This window comes from Anoplopoma fimbria, chromosome 17, assembly GCF_027596085.1.
Source record: "Anoplopoma fimbria isolate UVic2021 breed Golden Eagle Sablefish chromosome 17, Afim_UVic_2022, whole genome shotgun sequence".
NCBI classification, from domain to species: Eukaryota; Metazoa; Chordata; class Actinopteri; order Perciformes; family Anoplopomatidae; genus Anoplopoma; species Anoplopoma fimbria.
The window spans coordinates 23,136,081-23,163,304 of NC_072465.1; the positions used below are offsets into that span (position 1 = coordinate 23,136,081).

The following is a 27,224-nucleotide window of genomic DNA, read 5'->3' on the forward strand; positions in this document are numbered from 1 at the left end:
TATATCTATGGATCAGTTTTTGTAAAACAAAAGCTGGCGCTGTCCATTACCTGCGGTGCTGAAACCTACTACTCAAACCAGTATTCATTCATCATTTTTATTATTATTTACATATAAACTATCCACTAAATGAACAAATTATAATATAACTCCTAAAAAAAAAAAAACCCTCCCTTGCAAGCTACACAATCTTACTTAATGAAATCTGCCTCAAACCCAGTGTCAGTGGCTGGTTGAGCCCAGAGGTGCCTGCTCCAGTCAGAGCGTGCTGCTGCGCTCTCCGCTGTCGGAATCCTCCAACGTAATTTACGTAAGATTCCTTACGCTCGCCGCGCTGTTAAAGCGTAACCTACGTCACTAGCGTAGCGGCTCCTTGTAATGGCGACCGTGCCGTAGCCGTGCCCAGGTTTGTGAAAATGAAGCGAAGAAGAAGTTATTTCTTTTAAGTCAAAAAAAACGCCGAGAGGAGGACTTTACAAGCAAGAAAACTTTACTTTTGAACTTTTTTTCTTTTTTTTTTTTTTTTTTTTTTGCTGTGTGTAAAATGATGAAGCTCAAGTCGAACCAGACCCGGACGTACGACGGGGACGGCTACAAGAAGCGCGCCGCCTGCCTGTGCTTCAGGAGCGAGGCCGAGGAGCAGGTGAGCCCGAGGATGAGGACCATGTAGCGGGCCCATGCTAACGAAGCTAACAAGCTAGCTGCAAATCAGGAGCGGCGCATTTGTCAACACAGATATGTTGTTATTAAGTTATGTTATAATATACATGAGTGTTTTGTCTTCTGTTATGTATCAAACATTCATATTGATATCGTACTTCCTAAAGGGGTTATGTAAGCTTCTTTAGCTGTGCTGCCTGTTAGCGCCATGCTAACGCTAGCTTGCTAATGCTAAAGGCCAGCCTGGCAGCAGAGCGGTGACTTTTGATTAAAAGGCTTTTAGCTTTACAAAAAGGGGACAAAAGGTAAGATATGCACGTGTTAGGGGGAACTGGTTTGGTGTTGGTGCAACTGGTTTTGATGGTCAGACATGGGACTGGTGTGGCTAGCTGTTAGCTGTGCTAGCTCCCAACCAGCAGACCACACCGGTTGTGTTACATCACTGTTTATACAATGCTGACTTCATGACTTAAAACCCATAATCCTATGATTTGGATCAAACTCCCCTACTTGGTGACAAGCTAGAAACCTGCTCTGTTGTGAGGTCATTTCACCAACCTGTTTACAAGCTGGTGAAATGTCAACAACATGCACAAAGATGTGTTTGTAGTTTAAGAGACTAATCAGAGACTAATTCCTCTTTTTTGGTTAAAGCAAAGGCCAGACTGTGAGCAGGAAACACATCAGCATGACCTATAAACTTCTACCAGAGACTGCAGTCCTGACTACTATACACTATATCGACAAAGAGCCGAGCCACAGCTTTTCTCAGAACAGATTGTTGACACCATGAAGTCACCATGCAAGTGAGGAGGAGAAGAAAGAAAAATCAAAATCAGTGACTCATACACTAGGTATTTAAAAACAACAATATCCAGCTGGAGAACCTGGCCCCAGGTTATGTCAGATAGCTTTCAGTGTCATCGTTGACTATTAGGGTTTGGCTCTTATTGCGAATATTACAACACATACCACAGAATAATGTTACTCAACCAGCAACACTTGTTTTCATGTGAACCCAAGCTGTTAAACCGCAGTTAACAGTCAGCATGGAGTCGGGCCGTAATGCCTAACCAGTTTTGTATGGGATGCTTTGCAGGTGCTGTTGGTGAGCAGTAGTCGACATCCTGATAAGTGGATAGTTCCTGGAGGGGGAATGGAGCCCGAGGAGGAGCCCAGTGTTGCCGCAGCTCGAGAAGTGTGCGAAGAGGTTGGTTCTTTAACTGTTTTTCATTGTTATAATATCTAAAATAAGCCTATATTGTGGCCCCTTTTTTCTTGTTCTAATGCAGTTCATATGTAGACCGTGCACTTTACGTGACCCAATGGATCTGAAACATGAATGTGAAATATACCTCTCTAATCTTGATTCATAGCCAGGAATATTGTTCTGAGAATGGATTTCTATTTGCAGGGTGGCAAATTAGTTTGAGTTGAAGCTCAGAAGATGTATTGTGTTGCATCTATTAAATCATGTCTGCATTTATACACTGGGCCTAATACCTTGCTCTCGAAACCCATTTCGTCCGTGCAGTCATCCTGTTTGCGTGGACAGAGAGACAGAGCCTAGCAACGTATAAGCTGTATCATAGCATCATGTTACAAAGCAGTGTTTAAGCGTCAAAGGAGGTCACGCTGAGATTGAACACTGGCTGCCCAGCGGTTGCACTGCAGCACTATCCCATCCCACAAATACAGCAAACGAAGGGAAACAATCCGCTCCATTCTTTGTATGATTTTAGACAGTTCTATTTTTTACCACATAAGCCTTGCTACAGAGGCAGTTTGAAGGACAAACGGTGCCTTTTTTTCCTTTTTTTTTTGTGTGTGTATTTGGGAGGATGGGTAGCAATTCGTAACCAGTCCTACAGCTCATTGGAAATCAATAACACGTCTTATACCTCTAACGTCCCTCCCTTAAATCAGGTATCCCGCTTATGTACCTCGTGTTCATCGCTTGGGCATTTTGATCAGAATGGCGACGGGGCGCTGAAGACACTGAATCTCACCCGGCTGTCAGCTCACTGACCATATTAAGCTTATTCTCTGTGTGTGTGATCCATCACACGGATGGATGCTGATATCATCCCTGATCCTGGCTCCTGCTGTTTGGGAGTTTTGGCGGTTGCAGGACGCTGCGGCTTGCCAATAAATTTCCACAGGGTCAAAAGCAATGTCGCATCACTACTGGCCGCATTCAGACCGCTTTGTGCCGACTTTCAGTGGTACTCCATGCACCACCATGTCTTGTGGCTTCCTAAGCTTCTTATTGGACGGTGGTGTAGCGGGACATATCCTAATCCTGGCGACCTTATTTTGATGACCATATGAGTGATTGCTTATGGATTTGAAGTCTTGCCAGGTATGACGGTGACGACACAGCAGTCAGGAGCAGGCCAAAGGTTACAGAGGGGGTTTGTTTGATTGTCTGACTGTTCACGTCCTCGGCTGGTGCTCGATAGTCATACACCCTGCTTCAGGAAGACACGGGGCAGTATTGCGTAACTTCGCCTCAATGGTGTGCATCCGCTCCCAAGGCGATGCCCAGCAGTCTTCAGTTACATGAATGCTTGGGTTAGGAGACATTTTCCATCTCAAAACATACAGGTTGACTTTTGGCCTATTACTTAATCCCTGGCATGTCTTCTGGGTTTCTAGTGGAGGGCCTGTTCTTTTACATATGATCTTTAAGAGTCCCAACTCTTGAGTCCATGGCGTAGTGAGTGCAGTTAACATTTATTTATAGACTGAAACTGGAACCTGAAGAAGAAGCTGCAAAGATGTCAGCAAAGGGCTTGGCTCTGTATCTAAACTTGACCTACTATCCACCTCTGGGAGTTCAGATCCGCCTTGGAGATTAATTATTTTCCATAGTTGTTTAAAGGTAACAAGCATCATCCTCTTTCTAGGAAAAGGTTGTGACATTTGCCGGGCTTGGGTGTGAAGGGTCATAGGAAGAGTAACGGTGAATATCGGGACAGCGGTTGTTCGGTTTGTTTGTGACCTTTACGCTTGATCTTTTACGGTACTCAAAACATCTTGTTGAGCAGCCGTCAGTATGTGACAGTAAGTGATAGCTGAACAGAGGTGTTTACATGTGTTTTGAAGCTGTAGAATTTAGAACCACAGCAACTGCTGGAATGACAACGTTTTTTTCTTGAAGTAATTTCTGAAGGAAAAATGCCAAACTTCTCAGATGTGTCAATAAAATGTAAATTAACAGATTTTATCTGTTTTTTTTACAATTGTAATTAGATACCTTTTTTTTAGGGTTTTCACTTCTGGTTGGACAAAACTATACGTGCGTCTTGAGATAGTGATTTATCTGTTAATGAAGCTGTATTTGTATAGCAGAAAACAACTATACTAAAGCTTTAGTGGAGTAATGTCTACCTGAGCAGAGAGGGAAAGACTCTCCCTCTGTGTGTGTTTTCATCCGAGCTTCTCCTTGCTCTGTTGACATATCCGGGCCGACCGCTAATGCTTTTAGTGCACATTAGTGTATCTGAGGAGACCCCAGTGTTAAGCTTTTGCCATTCTGCACCGCTTTCATACGACGTTTAGAGCTGATAACGCCGTCCCAACAATGGGTTTGTCGCTGAAGCCTCCGGTTCCCCTCCCGTAAACACTGGTGTAGCTCTGTCAGCCCTCTCACCATAGTCAGCGCCGCCAGCCATGAGCCGCCAGCCTGCCGTCGATATGTTGAGAGACGTTGAAAGGCAAACAAAATGCTACCAATCGTTCGTGTCGACTTCCTTTAATCAATAAAATAACTGGCAGATAAATCAATAATGAAAATAATCTTTAGTTGCCATGCTTGTATAGTCTATACTGTAATGGCACCTGTTTCTTGAAATGTCTGTTTCTGGAAAGTAGTCTGCCAGACTAATTATATTACCTATTACTTACTGTTGGCTAAATTAGTCCCCCTTGCACTGAAGTGTGAAATTAATGGAGGAAGAATCGGTACATACAAGACACGACTTCTGCTTTTGGTGAAATAAAGTCACTGTTTTTTTTTATGTTTTGCTTGTGTGTTACTTGGAGGATTCCAAGGAATTAGAAGGGGATAAAAACAATCGTATTATTATGACGTAATGTAATCCACTGCAACACAAATCATTTAGTCTAGACAAAACACTACAAGGTTGCAAAATGTACTGGCAGGCTGTCGTTAAATTGTACAGGTCTTCATATATAAGAACAGCCCTTAGTTGTTCATCGTAACTGATGCTGTGATTTGTATTTATTCACCATTTCAATCATTGTCCTTTTTCTTTTACAGGCCGGTGTGAAGGGGACTTTAGGTCGCTTGGTTGGAGTTTTTGAGGTGAGGTTTGTTTGCAGTCCACTTTGTTTGCTGTGTTCTTCAACTGTGACCATGCAGCATGTTTTTGTGAATGAAAACATTATATTCCCCCACCCCTACAGAACCAAGAGAGGAAACACAGAACCTACGTCTATGTTCTTATTGTAACAGAGTTGCTGGAGGACTGGGAGGACTCGGTCAACATCGGTAAAGCCCTGCATTTTGTTTACTCCTCATGATAGGGATCATACGGACAAAGTTCCCCCGACAGTCACATGCTGTCTGTAGCTTTGTTTTACTTTCCCAGGCTTTAGTGATAATACAAGTTCAGGGATTTTACTGTATGTTTGTTGGGTGGGGGGGGGATTATAACACCAGCTTTGTTCCTGCCCTCCTGATTTCATTTTAACGCTGTGCACAGAAGTGATTATGAAACTTATTTCACATAATGTGTGTTTATTTTTTATCTTTTTGTCTCTCACATGTCTGAACTTGTTCCAACAATGGTGTCTTGTTCTGTCAACAGGGAGAAAAAGGGAATGGTTTAAAATAGACGATGCCATAAGAGTGTTGCAGTGTCACAAGCCTGTGCAGGCCACCTACTTCGAGGCTCTCCAGGAGAGTTGCCTGACCAGTAACGGAACCCCTTTGGTGACCACGATAGGTGGGGACCTCTCCCCTACCTACAGCATCAATCAGAGCTCCGTCTCGGGTATCAGATAACTAAAACCATAACTCTTGACACCTTCCGGGAGCTTTCGCCACCACTTGCGCTCTTACTTGTGTCATTTTCTCTTCTCTTCTCTGCTCTTTGTTCTTTTTTCTCTTCTCTTCTGTCTCAATAACATGGTTTGCCTTGCCAACTCCTTTGTGCCAGAACTGTGGCACAGACTTGATGACAAGTGTTGGGTGAATAGTCTGAAACACTTTGTAAATGTAAATGTAATTTTTGACCCCCAGTTTTTCTTTTTCTTTTTACTGACAACTGCATGAGATGTCCCCCATCCCCTCCCTCCCTCCCTCCCCCTCATTCTCCCCCCCTTAACGCGCCCTTAGCGTGGTGTTTATTGAATGCAAGAACTACTTTTTACTGTTGTAATGTAAAAGTGTATACTTAGTGCTTAAGCTGAAGGCTTTTGGTGGTCTTTTTAAAGTCTCCTCCATTTTTTTTTTTTTTTTTTTTTTTTTTTTTCAGATATTTCTTTTTTTGTGAATGAATGTGCCCATTAGTGTACTCCCATCCCCTGTTTATAAGGATAGGAAATGTTGTCTGTACCTGAATGAAAAGAAATTGTGGGAAGTGACTTGTCTTGCATGAGCACTGTTATGTTGTGTCTCACTCGCTGGAGTGACCTGACTGTGCAACAGACTTGTGGTAAGGTCTTTTTGGATTCTCTTCATTTTGTTCCTTATCGTTGTTATTGATGTCTCTCTGATCGGACGGATACGCCCCCCCCCTCCCCTCACTAGTTTTTCAATTTCAAGTGTCAAGTGTGTTTCTCTCTTATTTGGGGAAGCTAGCCAAGCACTACAGGTTTCACTCTCAAACAGAGCATAATATACACTGTAAAGAGAGTGCAAGAATGTCAACATACAATGTCAAATGAACCACCTTTTCTCCTCAGTGTCTTTACCTCCTTTTAAATCCCTTTTTTGTTTAACTGCTTTCCTTTGACTGACTTTAAGGTCTTCCTCCACGTTCTGAGAGGGTAGTAGATTTAAAAAAAGATCATGGACTTGTAATTTCAAAATGCAGCACATATCACTTAAGTTATTAAAACCCATTTCCATGTTTTACTCCTCACATTCAGTTTGGTTAAAAAAAAGAAGCAATTGTTTACACTGCTCGTAACAGCACAGGTGACTTTAGTGGGCACTCGTTATGGTCATTATCTTTATTTTTTTTACCCTTCCTTTTATTATTTAATCTGCATCCCCCCCAAAAAACACTCAAAAACACCTGCTTGACATCGAAAGTAATCGAATCTATAATGCTGGTGCAGAACAAACAAGCCTTGTACAGTTTGAGACCTCGTTTTTAACATGTAAAATGCTTTTGGATACTAGTTTTCTTTTTCTTTTTTTTTTTTTTTTTTATGTTTTCTTTCCTCTCTAACGTCTGGCAAAAAGTCTCTTTAGCCGAGCTGCGTCACTCGGCCTCGATGTGGCATGAGGCGGCTGGCTCAATACTGTGAAACTGGAGGCGCTGTAGATAGCATGTTAGAGGTTTTTATTGTAAATTGTTTATTTCTGTATAGATCAAAGGTGAGAGTACAAATGACAAAAACACATCTTACCCATCTGCGAGTCTGACGTGACATTTCAACTGAGGCTGGAAGAACTGATTGAACTCATGGCGTTGGCTTTGGAGCTGTTGGGATTCTTTTCTTCAGATAGATTACAGTAAATGTGAGGCTGAAGGACAAGGAATGTGGCTAAGGTTTATGGTGAGAGTAAGGAGCCTATTTATAATGGAATATTCTCAAAGTTCAGATTTTCTTCTTTTTTTTTTGACCAAGAACTATTTGTAACAGTAAGGGATTACTGTTCTTTAGCTGAGCTATATTCTTAAATTTCCAAACCACTAATTAGTTCAGAAGTAAAGCAGACCTGAAGTTGTTTCAATATTCACAGTCAGATTATTTCCCCGTAGAGAATTTCTTTCATTGTTTCTAAAAAAAAACTTTAACATGATACTGTGGTTTTCTGTTGTAGCAAACAATCAATCATTTAAGTTGATATGGAAAACGTGTTTATAACAGTTGTCCATTTACACATCCAGCATATAAAGAGCAAAGTTGGCATTCATTTGTTTCGTTTGTGTCCATCTGATATTCAATCCTTGGCTTTTATCTCTGTTTTGGTCTCCACCAATCCTGAGATAAATACCAGGCTTCTTAACAACTGAATTCTTGACTATTTTCACAAGCTAGACTCTTCATTTTGTTTGCCGTTTCGTGCTAAGCAGCTAGCATACAACTGTTGTTTTTTACAGCTGTATTTATGCTTTGAGAGCAGTCGGTGAACTAAAACATCCAAGTTTTGGGCCCTAAAATCCAAACAATGAGCTGAAAGATGCTAAATAGCCCCGTCGAGCTGAGGGGAAACTGCCATCAGTTGATAATACTCTGCAGGTTAATGACTTCAGGGCTCAAACTAGAGTCGTGTGAACCACTGTTTATATAGAGCCATTGATTATAGCAGCTTTAAAGATAAGAGTATCATTTATGGATATGCTTTGAGTTCTTGATTCAGATGTGTCAGTGAGAACTTTGCCAGCTGTCAAAATCTACAGCTCACATAAGATTTTGATTGTGACCCTACTGCTAATTTTTTTTTGAAGGCCAAAAAAATAAATTAGATTGTTTATTCTTGGTTAAAATGATGGGATGCACATTTAACTTGAAATATTGGCAGAAAACTACAGTATCACGATTCAGTCGTCAAGAAACCAAAAAAAAAAAAAAAAAAATGCTTTCATGGGGAAATAACGCTGAGAACTGGAGTCAGAACCCAGAGGAGAAGCTGGGAGTCTCTCGGCAGTGACAGCGGTGGTTGTGAATCAGTGGTGGTTGTCTTTTATTCATGGTCCTTTTCTCCCAGTAATTGTGGGGGCACCGCTCTGCCAGCAAATCAAACTTCAGCCGGGACTCCTTTTTATTATCGCTCAATGGAAAAACTCTCAGAACGAAAGTGTATGTGGAAGGAGTCTAAAGTCTCCTTCGCAACAGGTTGAGACTTTGATTTTATTGATGTGTACCAGAAAGGCGTGGTGGCCAAAGTCTCGCTTTATGATGCCCCCCCCTGGCACTTCAAAAGAGAGTTTGCGTTGATTACACCCTTTTTTTTTAAGTCTTCATTGAAATGTGCAAATCAGACGTCGAGGGGATGAATCTGTATATGGCTTAAAAAAAAAAAAAAAAAAATCTAAAACTGAGTAATTGGCGATGATTTAATTCACTCTTGGTTGGATGCGGGTGACAGGTACTGTCAAAATGAATGTGAGGAGGAAGTCCACAAGTAACAGCCAATGACTTAATTATTAATGACCACTTGTTCTTGATCAATATACATGTCTTTATTTTGTCAGTCCCTTAATCGGTTGTGTTATTGACAAGCAAATGTCTTGTATATAGCTAACACAGCAAGCACCCTAACAGCCAGAGGACACGCGTTTGGTCAATGAGGATTAGTGTCCTTTCTTTTTTTAATTTCTTTAAACGACTCCCTTCTAATTCTAAATACAAGCACTTCCTGTTTTACGTAAAGTGATCTGGGCTGGAGTTCATGAGGGGATTTAATGAAATACACACGTCTCCATAAAAGTACGTTTTGAGTTAATGTGGAGTTAAAAAAGGTATCTTCCCGTTTCTCCCTGCAGATTTCTATAAATTTGGCTCTTTTGTATGACATTGAAGCTTCAGAACTTGGAGGAGAAAAACAAGAGGATGAATTATTCAGAGAACAATTAGAGCTTCAGATAAAGTCACTTCCTTTTCTTTTTTTTTTTTTTTTTTACCAAAGGTGATGGTATAAATATGTATTGCCCCATCTTGTGGCCAAAGCAAAAATCAAAATCAAAAGCACATCACTTTGCTGCTGAGGATTGTAACATTCAGTTTCCTTTTTAGCGTGATGGTCAGATGGCCATTTTAATAACCGAATGACTTCAATAATTAGAAATTGATTGATGAGCACGTTTAAAAGATTACCCCCAAAATACTTGTAATTGAATGACAAACTAAAACGAGTGCACCTGACCTCAGCCTTGAAGTTACATACTCGTAAAATTTGTTCTCCAAGGTTTATGTGTCACTGGATTTTTCTCTTTTCCCTTCTTTTGTCATTTTGGGACTGTGGAATGAAAACCAGTGCGAGAAGACTGAAGATTGTAATATAAATGTGCCAACAAATAAACACCAGTATTTCACATTCAGGACCGCGTCATTGTATTTTGTGGTCTATGGGCCCTACAGCGCTCCTCTCTCACAGTAACACTACTCTAGTATATGAATAAGAGGATTCATTTGAAGTTTAGTTTGTGTTTGAGGCTAATTGAACTGGGATTTGCTTTTTATGTACCAAGTTAAACGTCATAAATGATTCCCCATTCCACCATACAGGCACACAATATGAACTAATCTCAACAGAATATTATTTTTGCATCAAATAAACGTGAAAGGGTTTAGTAAGCTGTAGTCTAGAGCCTTCAACTTTGTCCCAAATCAACACTAGATATTAGTCATTTTAAGCACGTTTTAAGTTTTGTGTGTCTAGATGGAAAAGTGGACACAAAGTAAAAACAAAAGTAGGGTTAACATCGATGTGCACCCTATATTGATTTTTTTTTTGAAAAAGCTTTACAGAAATGTGGATGGTGGTGAAAAAAATATTACATTTGTTGGGGAAATTTTGATGTCTTATTGATGCACTAATTGCAAAAACAATACTATCAGCATTAGTATTCAGTATGTAGTGTATTGAATTGCATTGTGGGAGAATACTGTACATCGCCAACACACAAAAAAATATCTTTTAGCATACATACTGACTTATGAGTACATTTAATTCAGTCATGTTTCCAGTGCACACTACACACTCAAAACCTGTTTAGTGAGACTGTGGTATTGAAATGCACACAGCTTGTGGGTGTTATTTGAAAATGTAATGTGCAATTTCCTTTGTGTTATAACACGTCTTGCCCCGAAGCAAAGGCTGTTCATTTTTACTTAAGAAGCAGACTTTACAATATTCAACACAACCTGGACACCAGTTTATTTTTTAGATGTCAAAACACACACAGATGTTTTCACTTCTTCTGCTTGATAAAACTTCTATGTTCTGGCAGAGCTGTGCTGGAATCATGCCATCAAATAAATACGGATGCAAAGTAAGGTGCAAACACCTGAGCAGGCATGCCAAGGATGAGCAGGGAGTCCTCAAACAAACCGAATCAGACCAGCTGTGTACAGAGCAGCTCATCATGAGGACAATTTACAGCCAAATGAGCATCTGACCTGTTCAACATGCCATTAGAAAAAAAGGACAGGAGTAAATCATATTAGTCTGAAAATAAATATATTAATTCAAATAGCTCCATTTGTCACATGGATTTGGTGCAAAATTCAAGTTCCCCATAATGCAACCCACCTTATATACCACATTAAGACCGTAATGCTGTGATTTCATATCATACTTTTGACCTCTTTAAGAATTACATTTTTTTCATTAATTGGATGGCGATCCATTCTTATTGTCAATATATTATAAGATTAGCCTAAAGGTCACGAAAATAAATTTATTCTTGTGACTGCATGTATCAAAAATGGTCACTCTAAAATGGCTATAAATTATTTTATTTATGCATTAAAAAAAGCATGTGATTATTATATAGTAGGCATGTCTGTAAAAGTGGAGGATTGTGAGAGCTAGAAAACACATTTTTATTCATTTATCTTGAGGTGAGAGGTCAATGTTCTCCTACAGCCGCTTATTGACAGTAATGTTAACTGGGATCCACTCAGGTCTTACAGGGTTTTTTTTTTTTTATACAAACAATACTGAGACAGATGAGTTGTATTTTGATTTTCTTTATTGTACAGAAAGAAATTGTGAAATTTACTGAGGCTGCTGTCCTCTGCCGCGTCCGAATCCACCCCTCTGCAACACGGAAACATTCGTCAGTACATCAGTCAACCGGAGCGCAACAAAACAATTAAGTTTAATGACCGCACTTTACCAAGATAACCTGATACAAGGTCTGAGTACGGAAACATTAGTATCTCTGACTGAGTGAAGAGGACATTGAGCAGGAGTCTGTTTTGTAACGGCACTATGAAGAACTAAATGCAGCGTGCTGACTCATAAAACCTCACCCACACGCTACAACGTTTCAGGGAGGAATGATCGACGTTCTTATATCGTATAATTGCTAAAGAATACATTCCTCATTTGCCATAACATGCCTTAATAAGAAGAAAAATATTCAAGACCAAAACTATGCTCTTGTTTACAATATAATTCCCACGAAGGGAAATGTATGAATTTCCAGTGAATATATGGCTGCAGTACTTACGAACTGGAATTCTGTGGCAGCTCCAGCACCGGCCTCTGCTTTCTTGTCAGCACCAGCTGGTGGAGAAGTTATGAATTGACAAGTCAGACAACAGCTTTCATAATTTAAGCTTCAATACACAAAACACATTAACCCCCAGAAATAAGAAAAATAAAAGGCTCTTATGCAAACACAATGTTAAATCTACCTTTTAAGAAAGCACTCTACGCTACATTAAATTGAAGATAACCAAAGTAATTAAACTTTATTTTTCTATTGTTGTGAAACTTTGCTAATAAGAACGTAATGATAAATGGACTTGGAAGGGAAAGTCACCATTTCTACCTCCCTCTCAAAGACGTATTGCTGCTCATTTCAACACCACTATATAAAAGCAGCTTGTTTGATAAGGTGGACACACACTGATAGAAGTGTACTTACGAGGTGCAGCAGATCGCCTGTATGTATCTCTGTCGGCTTCACCACGGTTAAGGCGGGCGGGCCTCTCTCCTTCCATTCCTGCAGAAATAATAAAGAAAACATTCAGGTCAGCTCCACTTTGAAATTGACAGTTGACTTTGCTGCACATATCAGGATAAAATCAGAGAGAAATCTGTATTCTTTAAACTGAAAGTTGTATTTAACAGTATTTACAAAAAACACTGGTTTCAGTGACATTCAGTGTCATGAGCAGATTATTCCTGACATAATATCTGGCACATCAACTCTGAAGAGAGAGACAAAATACATGTTGGTGGCAGATGTGCCATTAGGAGAATTAAATTGTGCCGATAATGGAATTCTAGCTGATAATTATACTTATAAACGCACACAGGAAGGGCAGACAGAGACAACTGGAGTGAACCAGGAAGATGCTCGTTAACGGAAAGCGACAAAGTCCGCCAGTAAGGAAGACAGCACGATGAATTTATCAACCACAACATTAACTTGCAGAAACTAACCGCTGTCAACTCCTCACATCTAAATGCACTCCGACATATTAACACTGGTACTGTTAAGAGTTAGAAGCATCAGTAGCAAAGGGATGACGACAGAATAGAGGATCAAAGATGCTACATTAGTTTTAGTCAGTTTATTGTTAAAGACTTGCATATTTTCTTAACATGAACCAACATTATGTTAAGCTATTCAAATGTCGTACATAAGATGCTTTTCCGGAGATAATCTGCCATTAATTAGTCTATGTATTTTTGAGAAACTAACATTATCTCAAATGAGTTTAATAATTTAGGTAAAATCTATTTTTAGTAAAGTCTAAAAAAAAGATTAATTTATTTTCCTCTTTGTGTTTTTGTAAGATCGTTAGCATAGTGTTGGTGATCGTATTTGTCTCTTGAATTGTTATCACCCTGAAATTATTAAAACTAAAGAGGCAGAGGAACCCGATTCTTTTCCACAGATTATCTGCATCATGTACTGTTGCGATATAGTGACTATTAATATAGTGAATATTACAAGCTATTTATATTAAAGTTACCAACTGTAGCTTAAAACATAAGTTCTCAATAAGGTGTCAGACCCGGCATGTTGTTTCAGTTTTAAATCCAAGATTCAGTTCTGCAATCAACAGACATTATGATACGCACTGCTAAAGGAAGGAGGATTATCTGGCTTGTGATTTCATTTAAAAGTCTCAGCCTTCCCTTTTAAATTAGCAGAAAATCTAATTGAGTCTTGATTGGTGACTGGATTTGAATTTGCCAATTTTATTAATCAAATCAAAGAACTCAGTTACAGGTCACCTCAGGCTAAAACGCAGTAGGAAACAATCAACCCAGTTGCTGAACTCACGACTGCAGCCTTTTGACTCCATCATGATAATCAAAGATAATTCTGTTCCATTAACAGAAAATTACTTGTCTTTTTTGTTGGTAGGATTAATTTAAAACGCAACAGCAGAAGTTATCACTATGAGTTTGGTGCGGATTATGAAATTGGCTTTGCAGATATACATTATGTTCCAAGAAAGAAAAAAAGGCAACGTTCAACAAATAGCGTGTATATCAGTGAGCTTACCCTTGGGCCTGGGCCTTGCGGTCTCAGGGCGGGTCTGGCGGCGCAGGGTGGCGGGCACAATCTCAGGGGGAAGGTGGAGGAAGTCTCTCAGGTACTGGATACCTTCGTTGGTGAGGTACCAGTAAAAGTGACGCCAGGCAAACTGTTCCTTGACGTACCCACAGGACTTCAGTGACTGGAGGAAAAACACAAACATGTCATTTTCACACTGGATTCAGTTCTGGGCTTTACAATCTGTACACGTGACATCCTCTGTCCCGGCACCGGCGTCTAACCAGGCGTGAAAGCATCGAACCACTCTTGCATTTGTATTGAAATATGTGTAACAGACCACATATGACCCTCAAGCCCTGTGCATACGTTCGTGAAAGTGTCACGGTCTCCAATCCCAAGTTTGTGCACCTCATTCAATTTTAGGTCAAAAGGGCAACCATCAGTTTCCTCTGACCATCTGAATGAATAAACATCCTGCTTTTAAACGTCTTCATAGAGACCATTGTTCGGCTACTTTAAGAGCATCATTCAGCTGTGCATTGGACTGCTATTACTTTCAAAGGCACATCTGTCAAATCAGAGCCTGAAATATAACAATATTCAGATTTATAGAGTGGCTGCTGCGTTTAGGATTTTCTATTACAGGTTTTCCTTTGGATCTTTACGTCTGCTACAATTGAGTCGAATACTCTGAACACGACCAATGCAACTAACAGTTCATGTCTGAACTTAGATGCCTAGTAAGCACTGTGACATTACAGATGTCAATTATTATTAGTCACATTACTATTACCTATTTCATAATTATAATTCTCCAATAATAATTGCTGCTATTATAAGTAGTCTTAATTTTTTTCTTCTTTGTTACTCTGCTTACTACTCTGATTATATGAATCATTTATGTCATATACATTGAATGTGTTGTATCTCTGTTATGCTGTTCATTCTGTACACATGACATCTATTGCATTCTGTCCATCCTGGGAGAAGGATCCCTCCTCTGTCGTTCTCCCATAGGTTTCTTCCTTTTTTCTCCCTGTTAAAGGTTTTTTTTAGGGGAGTTTTTCCTGTGCCGATGTGAGGGAAGGACAGAGGATGTTGCATGTGCACAGATTGTAAAGCCCTCTGAGGCAAATTTATAATTTGTGATCTGGGCTATACAAAATAAACTGAATTTAATTGAAAATGTTTGTTTTTCCTCAAGAGAAAGTCACCACTCACTGATACTAAAACACCAAAAACTACACCTTAAAGTACATGTATTAGCAGTACTGCATTGTTCTTTGCTTTGAAAGACACAGCAGGTCCTCATCATCTGTACAGATCAGTGATGGCTATATCCACATGATGTCTGATGATCTCTGACCATCTGAATGAATAAACATCTTCATAGAGACCATCGGTCGGCTACTTTAAGAGCATCATTCAGCTGTGCATTGGACTATTATTACTTCCAAAGGCACATCTGTCAAATCAGAGCCTGAAATATAACAATATTCAGATTTATAAAGAGTGGATGTTGTGTTTAGTATTATCTATTACATGTTTTCCTTTGGATCTTAATACTCTGAACACGACCAATGCAACTAACAGTTAATGTCTGAACTTAGATGCCTAGTAAGCTACTGTGACATTACAGATGTTCATTTCACCACTCACTGACACTAAAACACCAAAAACTACACCTTAAAGTACATGTATCAGCAGTACTTCCTTGCTCTTTGCTTTGCACCTGTACATCTCAGTGAGGGCTACATGCACATATTGATCATATTGATCAGTGTTCATCCTCCTCTCACCTGCATCGCTTTCATCACGTGCAGGTTGGGCACGTTCTTGTCAGCGAGCTCCGGGTGTTTGGGCAGATGGACGTCTTTCTTGGCCACCATGACTCCCTCTTTGAAGAGGAGCTCATAGATAGCAATGCGATTCTTCTTGGGCATCAGCATCTGGAAGGGACAAGTTCATATTCAACGTGTTAACACTTTGTATAAATGTATATTAACACACTTAAACCGTGGGACTACAGGGGCCCCGCGTTAACTGAGAAAAATGGCAGCCGCAGTGAACATCGGTGCCATTGTCACTTCCCCTCTTTAAAGTCTAATATCTAAAATACTAAATCATCTACGGCTGAAATAACTTGACGGAATATGTTGTGACATTAACATCAATCGAAAATGAGACATTATTATGTTATAGAGCAAGAGATGTTGAAGATATATTTAGATTACTACGCCGGGTCTGTCTTTACCTTTCCACTGGTTTAGGGACCGGAGCCGGAAGGAACGACTGTCGTTGCTCGGAGAGGTTTATCCCCGAGACCCGGTCCTGTGGAGACGGGTCGCCCCCTGGTGGTGCGGAGGGGAACAGCAGCCTGGTGGATTTACTGTATAGCAGTGGTTCTCTCCAGGGGGTACTTGAGATTTTTAAAGAATATATTTAAAATTAGCATCCATTCAAAAATCCTTTAAAAATAGTTATTAAATTATTAATTATTATATTAAATTATAATAAATATTCAAAAAAATATAAGTGTAAGTTCATAAGATAAGATAAGATAATCCTTTATTAGTCCGGGGAAATTTACAACAGCGTAGAGTAAAGTGCACACAAGAGACATAGTAGAAGAAGACAAGATAAAAAATGAGGAATAAAAAATAAAATAAAACAAGTATTATAAATAAGCAATAAAAAAAAAACAGTAGAAAAAACAACAATAACTGAAATATTATATTTACAGACAGAAAAAAACAACAACTATTTTAACTATTTTAACTTTTTTAACTATTATTGCACAGTGTAATGTGTAATGTATTGCACAGGTTTTTATTGTCATGTTATTATTGTCATGTGGTCATGTGGCAACTGAATTCAATGCAACGATGCAATCTTCAGTGTTGACAGTTTAATAAATCAGACACTGATGGCACAGCGCTGTGTGTTACATCTTTTTTTCAACCAAAAATTCTTTGCGCTGGTTAGGGGGTACTTGGCTGAAAAAATATTTCACAGGAGGTACATCACTGAAAAAAGGTTGAGAACCACTGCTGTATAGTACCACATATTGTATTACATTACATGACAGTCATTTAGCAGATGCTTTTATCCAAAGCAACTTACAATAAGTGTATTCAACATAGGTATTCAAGAGAACTACTAGTCACCAGAAGTCATGAGTGCATCTCCTTTCTTAAACAAGCATCTAAAAGCATAAACCAGAGCAAAAGTATAGTGCAGAAGCAAATTACTACAATAAAACAACTAATACGAATACAATAAGTGCAACAAACTAATACGAATACAATAAGTGCAACAAACTAATACGAATACAATAAGTGCAACAAACTAATACGAATGCAATAAGTGCTACGAGGAAGGCTCAGGGTAGTACTTCATGAAGAGGTGAGTTTTCACCTCTTCATGTAACGTAAAAACCATATATTAAACAATGTTTTTACGTTATTAGTTTTTTTGATATTTTCTTTTAACAATACTTATTTTCTTGGCATTACAGCCTTTCTATAATTTCTATAATTATCTTCTTTATGTGTTTTTTTAATTGAAGACATTCCTCCTATATGATATTATGTATTATGTGTATGTTTTCATGTTGTTTGTAGGCTTTTAATGCCACGATATAATGTAAATCGATTCTTTATTTGTTGATGGTTCCGATTCGTGGATGATTGATTGATGTCATGTGATTGGGGCAATTTGATTGGTCTACCAATCTATTTACGAACCCCAAGTTCTATTTAATGGATGCATCCTCATTTCCTTGTAAAATAACCTGATGAAGGTCTACGAACCGAAACGTTGTTACTAAAAGATATGTATACGTAAGTGAAGAAGACAGTGTGCAGGAGTTTTTCTACAACAATACCTATTTTAAAACAATGTCTTCACTCCATGTCAATTTACATCCAAGCTCTAGTAAATTTCATCAAAATAAAAGTATTTATTTTATTTTATATTATTTTTGGCACAATGCTTATTTATTTTTTATTATTTTTATCATTATTATTATTATTGGTATTATTGTTTTTCTTTTTCTTAATATTATTATTATTTATTCTTCTTCTTCTTATAATTGTTATTACTTAGTTGTACAAAATAATCGGTTTACAAAACTGGATGACATCTAGAATAAGTAGTGAAATGTAACTACTGTATATTTAACAAGGCTTTTAAGTTATTAGTTGTTTTATTAACAATACCTATTTTAAAACAATATCTTCATTCCATGTCAATTTACATCCAAGCTCTAGTAAATTTAATCAAAATAAAAGCATACAACATATTTTTTTTATTATTTTGGCACAATGTTTAATTCCCAAGTTATCTTATTTATTTTTATTATTATCATTATTATTTGTTTTATTGTTTTTTTCTTCTTCTTAATATTAATTATTATTATTATAATTGTTATTACTTAGTTGTACAAAATAATCTGTTTACAAAACTGGATGACATCTAGAATAAGTATTATAGTGAAATGTAACTACTGTATATTTATTCAAGCACCCCATATAAGTGCGAATTTGAGGTACTTGTACTAAACTTAAGTTGGCCTATTTCCGTTTCATGCTACATTAAACTTTTACTCCAGTAAAATGAAGACGCTAACATTGCACTTTTAATTATACTATTCATTTGACAGCTTCGGTTATTATTTACTTTCCAAATAAAGATTTTACATACAAAACATATAAACATTAATAACATAATATATAATAATATAACACTCGCATGGCCTGCAAATGGAGTAAGTACATTTTGCTACTAATACAGCCTACTTGAGTAACATTTTCAAAGAACTCTCAAGACCTTTACTTAAAATTGAGTAGTATTGCTACTTTAATTTAAGTAAAGGATCAAGGAAACTTTCCTCCACCACTGTAAATAAACAATTAACAATATATTTTGTGAGAAACTTTAAAATGCATTCACCTATTCATACTCCTTCTCTTGTTTTGTGATGAACACATTTTCCATCCATCCAAATGACCCCCTATTAAAGCAGAGCTATATTTGTGTAACGTTTTTTTTTATTGCAGGTTGATGGGTTTGATGGCCAGAAAGGAGATGAGATGATTTCCTCATAGCGATGAGTCATAACAAACAGTCTAGGAGTCAGAGGATCCTACTCTGTTGGTTGAATGCAAAACCATTTGATGAGAATTATTTTTTTTGAACTGACTCAATTATTTACATTTAATTTGATTTAATGTTATTTAATTTTATTTTGTATTATTTATTTTTATTTTGTATTATTTTATTTATTTAACTTAATTTTGTATTATTTTATTTTGTATTATTTTGTATTATTTTGTATTTTATTTTTATTTTATTTATTTATTTATTTATTTATTGTATTTATTTATTTATTTATTTATTTATTTATTTATTTATTTATTTTAATTTAATTTAATTTAATTTTTTTTTATTATTATTTTTCTTTCTTTATTTTATTTTATTTTATTTTATTTTATTTTATTTTATTTTGTTTTATTTTATTTTGTTTTATTTATTCTATTTATTGTAGGTATTATTTTATTTATTGTATGTATTTTATTTTATTTTATTTTATTTTATTTTATTTTATTTTATTTTGTATTATTTAATCTTATATTATTTTTTATTTTTTTATTTATTTTATTCATTTTATTCATTTTATTCATTTTATTTATTTTATTTATTTTATTTATTTTATCTTAATATAATTCTTTGCTATTATACCTTCCCACCGATCGAGCCCTCTTAAAACACGTTTTATGTTGAAGGAGCTTCCGGGAAGTGTTCTTGTCCTTCACGGCCACATTGACGCGCACCATCCCCCACCTGGCTCCTACAGCCACAGATGTACCGGCGACACAACGGAGGCATCCTCTGCTGATGAAGACAATGATTACATTTTAAAGAAAATATTCAAAGGAGCTGGATTTAAAAAAAGCCCTCTAGGTACGTCATTCTTGATTTATTCTATAATAAAATATCTCAGGTTTTTTTGTGGAAAAAGTATCTTAATACACAGTTCATATCGATGCACCGTTACATCTGCTATTGGTGAGAACAGCCTGTATTATCTCCAAGCCACGATCTTAATCAGACTTAATTAAATCTTTTAATGTTACAGGTTTATTGTTTTTTATAGGAAAAGTCATTGTTATAACATCTCTTTGTATCTTAAAAACCTGCAGGTTTGAGCTGAGGTGTCGGGTAACTTGAACCACTGCCACCATGAAAATGAATCATGATCCATGTATAATTTAACATTTACAGTTTGACATAAGCAAATGCATTTAACAGCATTTAGTAGGAGTTTTTTTTTGCAGAGGATGCAGCAGCAGCAGCAGCAGCAGCAGCAGCCTGTGGTGGCTGCAGCAGAGAGGCAGGGAGGGATGTCTGAAGTATAAAGCACATCACTGGGGAGAGAGCCAGTGCTTCCTCCAGACCAGCACGTTTATTTCATTCTTTGATTTAATGTTAAAGAGCAGCTGGCGGTGGATCAGATCAGGTCTGCATGTGGAGGTGCTGACCTCCATGTGAGCACAGACGAGCTCTGTCCACGGTTCTGAACTCATGTGCTGCATTGTGCGTACACTACAGTACAACAGGCTGCTGGACACTGAGCACCTCTAATCTGTATAGATATTGATTTTAATAGCATCTATAGCAAAAGTTTGGTGTACGCCATCAAACAGAAGTCAATTTATAACACATTAAGTTCAGTTTGCTCCTCATGAGGAGTACGGCTGAAAACATTTGTTGTCACGTCTTCTTGTGTTTCTGTAAGGAGCCTCATTTCAGCTTTGACTCAGAGACGAGTCGACACATGTAGAGCAGGAATGTGTCACAAATTGGAGATGTGGAGTTTGAAAGAAGTCTCACAAAGGATGCTGTTGAGTTGCATTTTGGGAAGTGTAGGATCCAGTGTTTGTGACGCTCGGCCTGTGCTGCTTTGATGGCCACCAACTTGGTGGAAGAGCAGTACTAAATAGCTGGCATATTCCTCTAAAGTCACTTTATTTGTCTGTAGTCTTTTTTAACAGACTAATATTGTCATTTTCTACTTTTATTCTGGAATTTGTCACTCAGTGTATTTGCATTTCATGTATAGAAACGGAGAAGTATTTGCAGCAGAGTATATTCCATCTATTGTGTGTTGGACAAAAACACTGTCAGGCTGATGAAGTACATTTCATGTCATTCTCACTATAGTGCTGAAAGAACCAGTTGATTAGTTACTAATTAATTGGTAACACTGTTAATTATTGCTTAGTAACTTAAGTCATTATTGAGCAAAGATGGCAAAGAAAAATATGCTCATTCCTGCTTCTCAAACGTGAGGATTTGATAATTTCTCTGTTTTTTAATCATTGTAAATTAAATTGTTATTCAGAAAAAATGGAATTACTAGTTGAATAATTGTTATTCTCCCTGAGTGTTTTTGCTGTCAACCAGCTAAGTAGAAATCCTCTTCCTCATACGTGTTCTTATACGAGGGAATGATCTCATCTCATTTCTGATCATCAGCCCTATCGACCTCCAGCACAACGCTTTAGCAAACACAGATATAGTTTAAGAGACGGTCATTAACGATGAAGGGAGTGGATACTGTGAATCATTTCTGGTTTTCTTATCAAGGAGAATTAATCGTATGCAAAACCTTCAAATTCAGGGTTGAATTTTAATGGAAATATGAGAGTTTAGGGTCATTTTGAGAGAGAGAGAGAGAGAGAGAGAGGATAGAGTGGATTTTTCTCTTCACACATGTTGAAGTGCTTTTATTTGAGAGAGTGCCTAATTGGATTAATTCTTGTGACAAATGAGGGACACTCATTTGATTTACGTCGCTCGGTTCAACTCCTTTCTGTTTAGCAATGACAGATGAAGGGTCAATGCTAATGTAATTAATTAGACGTAAACCTATAGTCCTTCTTTTCCCTTTTCTGCATAAATAACTATATATTTTATTATGTTAGTCCCAGTGGGCATAAATGCTTTTGTTTGCTCTCAATTTCCATTTGCACTTACGAGCTTGGCATGTCACATCTGGTGCTCAGGAGCCCCGGCTGACTTGAGCTGATTGAAAGCTATTAAACTTATTATTTTCTTGTAGTTTTTTTTTTTTTGCCTTTGTAACTTAGAATGTGGCTTCCGGCATCCTCAGTGTTCCCATCTGGGTTTTAAATCAATGCAATTAGATTTTAATTAAAACAAATTGCACTTTTACTCAGTTCCTCTGAAAATGACCTCAACAACATTACGTATGCTGCTCTCCTGAAGGTATCTGAATAAGCAGATTGGAGCATCTTCTCAAAGCTACTGTAGCTAACATCAATAGACAAACACTTGAGTCAATAATTTACACCACTGAATGAAAAAGGATCCTCTCGAACCTTCCTCCATACGCGCTCAGAGACTGAATGGTGAGAGAGCAGGGCTTTGGATTCGGCCTGTAACTGTAAGGTAACTGGAGCCTGAGATAGGATCCTCACAGGGGATCATGGGAGAAAGGCAGGCTGCGTTTCCTTAAAGGCCTCGGGGGGGTTTGCCTACCAGGGTCATACGGTGTTATGCAACTGCTGAACTGTAGAAGTTGCAGACCAACATGACATATCAATTGCATTAGAAGAATTGTCCAGCCTTGACACAGAATAAATGCCAATTATTGCTTAGTGTTTATGAAAGATGGCGGCTCCTTAACTGGAAAAAGAAAAGCTAAGATGAACCTGATTCTATGATATAATATTAGTTACATATGATTTAAACTAATTTACTTGCCTTTTTTGTGACTTCTTGGTCTTTTAAACAATTATTTGTTTAATTGATTAATTTGCTTATTATTCCTTTGATTAATCCAGTAATCATTCTGTCTAAAAAATGTCAGTTCAATTTGCAAGAACTTCAGCTAATCTTGCTTTATCTGACCAAAAGTCCAAAAGATTTTCACTTTATTCTAGAAGTAATGAAACCTCTCTCTATTTAAGATGAAGTGCTCAAAATTTACTTTTGCCATTTTAGACATAAAAGCACTATATAGTATATTAACATATACTTTTTGCCAACAATGAGTTCCATTTTTAGATGTGAAATTAGCTGTTGTCTGACTCTAGACCTGCAAAAATAATGATGGTTCCTAAGTATCCAAAGATCTCATGAGTTTACTCATCACTTTAGAGTGAACCGCTGAGTGTCTACTAAACAGGTAGAATATTGAATTTGTGAACAAAAACTCAAGCAAATCATCAAATATTGACTTTTGAGAATTTGAAACGAGGGAAATCTACTATATTTATCTAAATGGGAAATGTGTTATGTCTGAGATGTTTTGGAAGCATCTTCCCAGACACTGATTGTAAATCCCCTTGGTGTCTATGCTGTGTGACTCTGCTGCACTGTTTCTACAGATGCTGAATCAGCAGAATCTAACCAGCAGGGCTGCAGCTCAGCAGCAAACGGCTTCAGGCCAACACAGTCCAGCCATGCAGCTCTTTTATCCAGAGGTGCATCCTGGTCCCTTCCTGATGATAAATTCATGAACACACACTGTTGACAGTAAAGGTTAAGACAGTCCCAAGATTTACGGAGTATGTTTACTTTAAAAAAACTTTGCACCTGAAATGGATAGATGGACTGAATACTAATCTGTTGATCGTTTACAGTCATTTTTCAAGCAGAAATTCTAAACGGTTCATAATTTGGAAGATTTGCTGCCTTTTATAATCGAATTGATGAATCTAGAGCTTCAACAATCAGTCCATTCGTTGATTTGTTGATCTAAGAGAAAATGAATCAGCAACTATTTGGATAATTGATTAATAAAGTAATATTTCTGTTAATGTTTCTCTGTCTTACATCATAGTAAATAGAATTCCTTTTCATTTAGCACTGTCATGACAAAATAAGATTTTTCATAAAATCCCCTTTGGCTTTAGGATATATTGTAATGGGCATTTTTCACTTTTTTTCTAATGTTTTATTAAAGGTAAGATTAAACAATTAATTGAGAAAATAATCATTAGTTGCAGCCCTAAAAGAGTCACTTATTCGAGAAAAAAATGATTAGATCAAAAAAGTTTAATCAATTATAACCTGGGGGTCAACGAGGCTCGATTGGTTCCAAGATAAAAAAAAAAAGGGTTCACATGATCTAAGATAGAAAAATAATCCATTTTTAAATATCAAATCATATTTACTTTTAAAGTTTTTTAATTTGTGCTGTTTTCTTAGGAAATTCCAAATCCTCTTACTGTTTCAGGCCTCTAAAAATCCTTCAAAACAACTGATTTCAGAAGGAATAATCACTGTTTTGTTGAACTGCTCACAACTGTAACTGTCGACAGTAGATTCCTTAACCTGCATGAAGGTATCACAGGTAGATGCTGCTTCATTTTAAGGGGTCTCAAGACAAAAAGGCTGGGGGTTCAGTGTTGCATGGCCGTATGATTGCTCAAACTACATGTTGGACTTGTTCAATGTACATCGGCCTTGTATGACTACTGGTGAGAGTTTCACTGGGTGAGTTTGGAGAGATAAGTTGTTGTGGATCTGCATCGGATGTGCATGCTTCCATTTACTGGAGTACTTGATAAATCACTCAGCTGGGGCCTCATCTGTAAAAACCCATCTCACAGCTTAAGAGGAACAACAAGAGGCTGTTAGTGGTTTTTCAGGTTTGCTTTGCTCCTCTGAGGATCAAGAGTGTCAGATGTATAGTACGAGTGAAGTGCTTTAGAGCCAGAGGACGAGGAAGTGAGAGGGCTACTGTAGGTGTTGCCATGGCGACTGGGTTTGTTAAAGATGGCGTCTGTGCCGTGTGCGTGTAGCAGTATGTGTGTGTGTGTGTGTGTGTGTGTGTGTGTGTGTGTGTGTGTGTGTGTGTGTGTGTGTGTGTGTGTGTGTGTGTGTGTGTGTGTGTGTGTGTGTGTGTGTGTGTGCATATTTGAATTATGGCTGATAAAATAATATTTTTTTTCATATACTAATCTAGAAAATGAGTTACTTAAGAGAAATGTTTTACTTGAAAAAATGACTTAATCAATTTCATATATCAAGGCACAAAAATGTAGCTGTTGTAGAGCCTTCAATCACAACACATGAGCTGAAGATGGAGTTTCCTCAGGTTTAACTGATTTGTAGATGTTCCAGTTTACATCTTTTCCCCTCTTTTTGGAATAAGACTGTAAATAATATGTACTCATGACCAGAGGGAAAGTTGCTGATCTGCTTAGAAGGATCATGTTAAATGATTGGAATCACAGAAGAGCTAAACATTGGAAATTTGATTATTCTGTCAACTGGTGTTTTCAAGGCCAAGAATGAAGTTTAAAACTTAAGTTGAACCAATTGTAATTGCATTTATTATAATAGGGATGCAAATTATTATTTTCTCGGCTGGTTAGTAGATTGTTTTGTCTAAAAGATGTAAGAAAATAAAGAAAAGTGTCTCTTATTTTTACTGTTTTAATTTCCCAGAGCCCTAAAGATTCTAAATAAAATATTTTCAGTTTATTATCATAAACGATGAAGAACAGCAACAAATACTTACATTTGAGAAGCTTGAACCTGAGAATATTTGGCATTTTAGAGTCAATGACTTAAATAATGACTTGACATATCCAGTCAATATATTTATATTCAAATTCTTTGTTGCTCTACTAATCAATTAATTGACGGATCATTTCAGCACAGATTATGTCAGTATGGTGTATGTATTTGTGTGTTTTCTAGTATAGTAGGTGTTGCTTGCTGGCTCAATAAAGAAACAGCAACATGTTTACCTGGTAAAAGCTGTTTTCTCTTTGCTGACTGCATCACTGATGGTGTTTCCTCTCACATCTTCCTCGCACTTCTAACAGCCAGACGAGTTCTCATTCATGACGTGTGTGTGTGTGTGTGTGTGTGTGTGTGTGTGTGTGTGTGTGTGTGTGTGTGTGTGTGCGTGTGTGCGTGTGTGTGTGTGTGTGTGTGTGTGTGTGTGTGTGTAGCTCCCATAGCTTTTAGCAGCTGCACTGTCACTGAATGAGTCACTTCCATATTCCTGCCGTGTTTCAGCTTCAGTGTGAGCTCACTTTGGCTCCGGCAGCTGAACCTATAGGAGCTTCAATGGACGCCGTCTCTCTGCACTGGGCTGTAGAAGAAAAAAGGTTATTGATTAGAAAGAAACTGGAAAGCACAGAGGTCCTCCTCACTTGCCCTGGAGTATTGATTTAATTACCCTGGAGTATGAGAAATTGGCTCTGCAAAGAATATTGAATGGTGTTCAACTATACAAACATACATTTACAAATATCACAGCCATGTTTTCTTTCTCTCTGCCGTGAATCTGTCAGAGTTGGCCATGCAGGCCACCGTCTGTGTCTGGGTTTGATTCCCTCAATCTACAGTCAATTTTCAATGCGAAGGGAAACTAAAATGATATCAGTAGGACTATGGTTTTGAGGTCATGAGTGAACTTCTATTGTCATTTATTATTTAGCTAATGTAATAATGTTCATTTAGATATCTGCAATACCATTGTGGTATGATAGAAAGCTCCAGAACAGCCACTAAATGGAGCTTAATTGTTTTGTTAGCTAGTGTTTAAAAGGATTAATGTTTTCTTTTGATTTGCATTGAATTAATTGAATTCCCCTACCTCCCTTGAGTTTCATAGAACTCATATTTGTGGGATGTCAGATGATGTGACTGGTGTCGGGTATCAAACCTCACTGTTTATTAAAAACCACCAAACTGTGTGTAACACTGAGTATAGAAAATGTAATTTATGACCGTTGGGACTGAACGCTCAGTCAGATTCTTAAACATATTTTTCTGTATTGATAAAGGGACTTGTTGCCTTGCTCAAGGGCACCACAGCACTCTGCTTATTCACCAGAATAGGTCGACAACTTATGCTTCCTCTTACAGAAAGTGAGATGAGAAAGTGGATATAATATATAAAGCTGGAGACGGTTAGCTTAGCTTAGCTTAGCATAAAGGCTGAAAGCAGGGGGAAACAGCTAGCCTGACATAATATCTTTTTTTATCGCAAACATATTCAGCATTACAGCATTTATTATATTCATACTTTAGTTAGATGTGTTCAAGTTACAAATAAGCACTTGTTGATATCCAGAGAAAAAACCCACAAATTGAATAAACAAAATACAAATATTCCAA

At 37.5% G+C, this 27,224-nt stretch overlaps 2 protein-coding genes across 2 annotated transcripts; one reads left to right on the forward strand and one right to left on the reverse strand.

The window, feature by feature from the left end:
- The first annotated feature begins 245 nt into the window (after window positions 1-245).
- Window positions 246-6,004, forward strand: nudt3b (nudix (nucleoside diphosphate linked moiety X)-type motif 3b). The gene is made up of 5 exons (XM_054617360.1): window positions 246-643; window positions 1,760-1,870; window positions 4,946-4,990; window positions 5,092-5,176; window positions 5,496-6,004. Exons 1-5 carry the CDS (start codon window positions 545-547, stop codon window positions 5,690-5,692), a joined length of 537 nt encoding a protein of 178 aa, XP_054473335.1. The 5' UTR covers window positions 246-544; the 3' UTR covers window positions 5,693-6,004.
- A 5,539-nt stretch (window positions 6,005-11,543) lies between these two features.
- On the reverse strand, window positions 11,544-16,416 carry rps10 (ribosomal protein S10). Its single transcript, XM_054617039.1, has 6 exons — window positions 16,309-16,416; window positions 15,854-16,003; window positions 14,061-14,235; window positions 12,465-12,542; window positions 12,045-12,100; window positions 11,544-11,629 (listed from the first exon to the last, which is right to left on the reverse strand). The coding sequence occupies exons 2-6, from the start codon at window positions 16,001-16,003 to the stop codon at window positions 11,588-11,590; spliced, it is 501 nt and encodes a 166-aa protein (XP_054473014.1). The 5' UTR covers window positions 16,309-16,416; the 3' UTR covers window positions 11,544-11,587.
- Window positions 16,417-27,224: the final 10,808 nt, after the last annotated feature.

What these genes read in the sequence shown, in the direction of transcription:
- nudt3b (XM_054617360.1), top strand. Translation starts at nt 545, where the DNA reads ATGATGAAGCTCAAGTCGAACCAGACCCGGACGTACGACGGGGACGGC. An exon ending in CTCGAGAAGTGTGCGAAGAG is followed by an intron (nt 1,871 to 4,945) that starts GTTGGTTCTTTA and finishes TTTCTTTTACAG; the next exon opens with GCCGGTGTGAAGGGGACTTT. An exon ending in GCTTGGTTGGAGTTTTTGAG is followed by an intron (nt 4,991 to 5,091) that starts GTGAGGTTTGTT and finishes CCACCCCTACAG; the next exon opens with AACCAAGAGAGGAAACACAG.
- rps10 (XM_054617039.1), bottom strand. Translation starts at nt 16,003, where the DNA reads ATGCTGATGCCCAAGAAGAATCGCATTGCTATCTATGAGCTCCTCTTC. An exon ending in ACGTGATGAAAGCGATGCAG is followed by an intron (nt 14,236 to 15,853) that starts GTGAGAGGAGGA and finishes TTTTTCCTCCAG; the next exon opens with TCACTGAAGTCCTGTGGGTA. An exon ending in CTGCCACAGAATTCCAGTTC is followed by an intron (nt 11,630 to 12,044) that starts GTAAGTACTGCA and finishes TCCGTGTTGCAG; the next exon opens with AGGGGTGGATTCGGACGCGG.